This window comes from Amblyomma mixtum, chromosome 3 (genome assembly GCF_055824585.1).
Source record: "Amblyomma mixtum isolate Tamu chromosome 3, ASM5582458v1, whole genome shotgun sequence".
NCBI classification, from domain to species: domain Eukaryota; kingdom Metazoa; phylum Arthropoda; class Arachnida; order Ixodida; family Ixodidae; genus Amblyomma; species Amblyomma mixtum.
This window is the reverse complement of record NC_143014.1, coordinates 392,537,627-392,543,263: the sequence shown is the minus strand read 5'-3', so window position 1 is coordinate 392,543,263 and position 5,637 is coordinate 392,537,627. Positions and strand designations below refer to the sequence as shown.

Genomic DNA, 5,637 nt, shown 5'->3' with positions numbered 1-5,637 from the left:
AATTTGTAGGGGACGTTCGATTTCCTGATTTGAATAATGGAACCACCTTCCCGACTTTCCATTGTGTTGGCAGAATGGAATTATCGAGAGTCTGCTGAAAAATCTTTGTTAGTATTAAGGAGCTAGAGGCAATTGTATTTTTCAAAAATTTAGCATGAATGCAGTCAAAACCGGGCGATGAATGAAGTTTTAGGGCATCAATAAGTTTAGCAACGCCAGATGTATCGATGAAAATTTCGGGCATAGAAGGGTAATTATACCGGAGTGGAACGGGATGTGTGCTGTTTGATGTGCGCGAGAAGTTCTGAATAAAGGTTTCGTTAAGTTCTGATGCGCATAAATGAGCCGGAATAGGGTCCCCTGACACGTCAGTTAAGTTAATTGATTCTTCGGTATGTGGGTTGATGACGCGCCAAAATTTTTTAATGTTAGTAGAAAGCATGGATGGTAACGTGTTGGAAAGGAAGTTATCTTTTGCTTGCTTAAGTGCAGTTGTGCAGGCATCAGCGGCAGTCTTGTATGCGTCCCAGTGTGTGTTACACGGTGATAACCTAGCTATACGATATCTGCGCTTTTTTCTGTTAGATAGGCGTCTTATATGGGCGGTGTACCATGGGGCTTGAGGATTAGTAGTGATGGTGCGTCTTGGAATATATTTCTGAGTTAGTTCGTGAACTTTGGCCGTAAAGATATCCCAGTTAGTTTGCACAGAGCGATCGTCAAAGTTTTCCAGGAAGTTTTCAGAAAACACTGATAATTCATTGTTAATGGCATCGAAGTCTGCTCTAATATAATCTAGTATGGTCTTTTTCTTTCTTGCAGGTTTAGGACAGGCAGCGTTAATGCTGAAAACAAGCAAAGAGTGATCACTTATATTAGGTAAATAGGTGATGGCGGAAGCAAAGTCGACTCGATTGGTTAGAATCAAATCTAAAGTGTTGGTAGTGTTGACAGAGATTCTGTTAGCATTAGTGACTAATTGGGTAAATGAAAAAACTGAGCATAAATAAAGAAAATCACTGCCATCGGATGAAAATTGAGAAAGGGTGGGAGGCTGGGTATCCCAAAAAATATTGGGAAAGTTAAAATCACCTAGTAGAAACAAGGAAGCCGATGGAAATCTGGTGTGTATTACGTTAAGTTCGTCGTGAAGCTCGTTAATAACCGAGCGCAAAGAAGAAGGAGGGCGATAGCATGCGTCGAATATTATTTTCTGATGGTGTAGAGTAACTGATGCCCATACAGTTTCCAAGACGCTATTAGTGTAGATGCATGATGACGGTACGTCTTTCTAAATAGCAAGGAGTACGCCGCCTCCCCGCTGAATAGTTCGGTCATTGCGATATATTGTGAAGCGGTGTGCGTTGTGAAAGATTTCGTTATCGTGGATTGGATGTGATAGCCAAGTTTCAATAAGTGCGATGATATGCGCAGAACAGGTGTCGATCGCCGATGAAAGAGGTGTTTTCTTATTCAAGATACTTCTGATGTTAGTGTACATAATCGTAACATCAGATGGTGATGAATGACCACTGCCCCTCTCGCGCCCCTAGGACGTAACAAGTGGCGAAGCGTCTGATCCTTGGGGCACGTATTCGGATGACAGCTCGATTTCATCAACTGTGTCGTTGGATGGATTGTACATGAAGCATTTGCCGCGTATGAGTAGCTTATTGTAACGAAGGCGAAATTTGGGTGATCCCGGATAGCCGATTACAAATTCGGTTAGTTTCCGTCTCGCAGTTCGAGTAGCGGGTGAAAAATCTTCGCTTATTGCCTTGAAATCATTACGATGAGATAGGGTTAACTCTTTCACTTTGTAGTTGGTAAATTTGGCAATGATGGGTCTGCATTTGTTAGCGGAAAAGATGCCTAAACGATGAACACGCTGGAATGGGTCGTTTGGTAACGAGTCAAGTACCTTCGTTAGCGCATTGGTCAGTGTGCTTTCTGTTTCTTGCCAAGTTTCCGATGAATCTTCTCAGTCCATGAAAAATCAAATTATCTCGGCGTTACCTGTCCTCCATATCATCTAGGCGCTTTTGTAAGAAGCGATTTTGTGAAGTTAAGCTTTCGATAGATTCTTGCATGCCTGCAAATTCATGGCTGAAGGTATCAAGAACTTTCCCTTTCTCTTCCAGTTCATCTAAACGCTTCTGAACATTAGTTATTTTTGTTTCGATGCTTTTCTGCCCAACCCTAATGGATTTAATATCTGCTGTCAGCTCAGTTTGCGCCTTCGAACTTTGTAATGAGCGGGCGTGAACATCTTTGAGCAGTTGAAAAATTACGGTCATCTGTTCTGCAGGGTCTTCAGGGAGCGATTCAATATCTGATAGGGATTCAGATCGTGTCGTGGGGCCGGGGTTCGTTTCTATGGCGCCGGAGCACAAGAGTAGAAAAGCCATAGAAAAGCAATCACACACAGTTTCACACAGCACCCCTTGGCACGGGAACAGCAGCAAGCAGATGTCGTCGCTCTTTTTAGCGTACAAGGAAAATGTACACACCTGCATCGGAGCAAAGCGGAAATCAGGAGCGATGCTTCTTGCAACGTTCCCGTGCCCACTGAATCCGAGGACGGAGAGGCCGCAGCTTAAATTCCTTGCGGGCGATGATGCACTTGTCGATGGGATTGAACAGCCGAAGGCGAGTGATTCCACCGGGTGCGCAGGGGTGAAAGATATGTTGCCGGGGCCACTGTCAGGCAGTGGCGTAGGTAGCATCTGAGCTGAAGGGCATGAGGGAGATAGCGATTCCGGTATCAGCCAGGTGAAGAAGAGCGTCAGCGTAACCTGCATCGGAGCAAAGCGGAAATCAGGAGCCATGCTTCTTGCAACGTTCCCGTGCTCACTGAATCCGAGGACGGAGAGGCCGCAGCTTAAATTCCTTGCGGGAGTGTGGGAATGGAGTTTGGGAATTGTCACCATTTTCGGCTTTCACCTTTCTTTTTGTTTAATTTTGTTGTAAATTGTCATTAAAATTAGCCATATACTTTCACTACGGTTTCCTACTGTCACAAATTTCAGCCATTTTTGGAAAAAGAAACAAAAACAGCGCCCGCACACATATCTCGCAAGCGCGCGTCGTAAAACAGGGGAGAAGGAAACCCCGGAGAACGACTAGCCTTGTATGTGTTGAGGCTCTTTTCACCGTAGTTCGGCGACACGGCACCAAGGAATTGCGTCAGCCTATCACGTCGAACTTTCTGGAATCTTACAACTCGATGTTGATGGGGACGGCGTAGCCTTAAGTGCGATAAGTGATGCCCTCTCCCTCTTCACTCGGGCGTCGGCGGCGGCGCCGCAACAGAAAGGTCTCGAAGCCAGTCCCAGTGCCTGACCAATGGGGACGCGCGCACGGCGCGAGTAAGAGGAGATTGCACAGTCGATACAGTGTGTATGTGCGCGCTACCTTCGCGCGAACAACGAACACACGCGGAGCTCTCCTATATATGAAGGGCGTTGACCGCTGTCTGTAGGCCCAAGCCGCCATTTAAGCTTCAGGGAAGCGCGCCCGCTCGACTCCCGAGACATGACGATCGATAGCGCACAATATTCAAGGGACACAACACGAGCGCTCGTGTTGTGTCCCTTGAATATAGTCCGCTATGGATCCTCATGTTGACTACCCACTAGCCCGAACCCGGACCCTTCCCGAGGCAACACCACTCGCCCAGCCACGGTCCAACGAGGCAGCGCCGCCAGTCTGCGGGACGGCACCGTCCTGCACCTCTGGTCATCGGACTGCCGCAGTGCACGGTGAACAAACTGTGTTCTTGTTTGCCTCCCTCTTGTCTTAGTGCACTTTAGGTGCAAGTTTTTTTTGTATTGTAATCTCTCTCGAGTGTAACTTTGCGCAGGTGTTAATCACTTTGTGCTCGTACGAGTGATTGTGAAATCCTCTGTAACGTTCCACTGTTGTATAAAGTTTGTTTTCTTTCTGAACCTGTGGCTCCGACCTCTTCTCTGGCTTGCGACCGGAAAAGGCTGGGCGCCAAACGACCACACCTCTTGTCACTTGGTAGCTGATCTCTGCTGAGCTTGTCGCACTGAGTCGAGGGTGTCTCCATTGTGTCCGAGACCGCTACCCCCACACGCTATAAGGGCGTCTGGGAACGCACGCTAAAGTGCGCGAAGTGGTGTCTCCGACACTTTTAACCATATGTCACCTCTATGCTTTTCGGCCACCAATCTTCCAATCGCTTTTTCCTAACTTCCACCGCAGATTTATTTACATGACCATTGTTAACCCTAAACCGTAGGGCCTCAGGAAGAGTGACTGTGCCTGCATCGACATCCGGATGGATACCATCACATTTGAGTATGAGGTGTCCAATTGTTTCCACAGATCTACCACACGCAGCGCATGTGTCACCATCATCATTCTTCTTTTTTTTGCAGCTGCGCGTTCTAAGACACCCTGACCTAGCTTCAAAGAGTAGGGCACTGCCTCTTGAATTATCATAGAACAATTCCTTCCTGATCGGCCTTATACAGTATCGATATAGTTCTACACTACGCTTCTTTTCCAGTGTATTAATCCAATTTTTGACTTCCGCGTTTTTAACCTGTCGTTTAATGCACTTTCTTTCTCCGTCCTAGTGTGCGGCTTACTTACTGATTAGTTTCCTATACTCTGTTTCATATATCATGTGCAACGCTGTGAAGGCTACGGAAGTAGGCCCCAGAAAAAAATAAAGAGAAATGTATCACTCCGCGCTCCGAATAATGGGCCACGAACTGAAGGTATTGAGAATGGTATATGCTTGGGCTTGTTCGCATATCTCGCATATCTGGCTGATACGCTTTGCTAGCTCATGGTTTGACGGCGTGTTGGTCGTGATATTGTTATAAAACCACCTTTCTTTCTGAAATAAACCATTGTTGGAAGTTAGCGCCGTGTGTTGTCCGTCTTTCTGTGTCCTCGTCTCTTTGCGCTACGTTTTTCACCTTGAAGGTATTGGCTTATGCAGATGACCTTGCGTTTTTTTGTACTGATAAGCCAAGCATCGATGAGGTTATTCGTTTAACGGAGGACTTTGGTTCGGTGTCAGGAAGTCGGATTAATCGCTCTAAGAGTTGCGGTCTTTGGTTTGGTAGCTGGGGTACGACACCTGCTGAATATGCTGGTATAACATGGACATGCAGGCCACCAAAGTACCTTGGCGTCCCTTTGAGTGCCTATAAGCATAGCGCACATTATTGGAAAGACCGCGTGTCAACTCTTCAGCGCTATTCTCAAACGTTTGTCCCCCATGGCCTCTCAATTTTTGGCAGGGCGACCGCCTGTAATCTGTTTCTCGCCACTAATATATATTATGTACTGCAATTTATTCATTGCGCAAGACTTCCTGTCCAGCGTTTTCACAGGGTTTTCGCTACTTTTGTGTGGGATTCGTCTTTTGAATCCATGAGGCGTGATAACCTTTTTCGGCCTGTAAGCGCTGGTGGCCTTGGTCTAGTTCACCTTTATGTCCGACAGATAGAGTCACGTTTCCTGTTTTTCCGTGAGACTACACACCCAACAGTACGTTCATTCATGCAAACAAATTTAGTTCATGTTTTACCCAACCTCATTGTGTCTTCCAATGTTTGTGACCGTCGTGTTCGTGGGGCATAATGCAAGAGGTGTATT

The 5,637-nt window shown here is 46.4% G+C and overlaps 1 protein-coding gene across 1 annotated transcript; it reads right to left on the bottom strand.

The window, feature by feature from the left end:
• Positions 1 to 2,226: 2,226 nt before the first annotated feature.
• On the bottom strand, positions 2,227 to 4,072 carry LOC149357191 (uncharacterized). Its single transcript, XM_089576529.1, has 3 exons — positions 3,962 to 4,072; positions 2,318 to 2,795; positions 2,227 to 2,279 (listed from the first exon to the last, which is right to left on the bottom strand). The coding sequence occupies exons 1-3, from the start codon at positions 4,070 to 4,072 to the stop codon at positions 2,227 to 2,229; spliced, it is 642 nt and encodes a 213-aa protein (XP_089432655.1).
• Positions 4,073 to 5,637: the final 1,565 nt, after the last annotated feature.

Bases quoted from the DNA above. Each gene is read 5' to 3' on its own strand.
- LOC149357191 (XM_089576529.1), bottom strand. From the start codon at position 4,072: ATGGAGACACCCTCGACTCAGTGCGACAAGCTCAGCAGAGATCAGCTA. The intron at 2,796-3,961 runs GTCGGAGCCACA...GCTCCGATGCAG, and splicing joins GGTCGCAAGCCAGAGAAGAG to GTTACGCTGACGCTCTTCTT. The intron at 2,280-2,317 runs CTGAAGACCCTG...GTAATTTTTCAA, and splicing joins ATCAGATATTGAATCGCTCC to CTGCTCAAAGATGTTCACGC.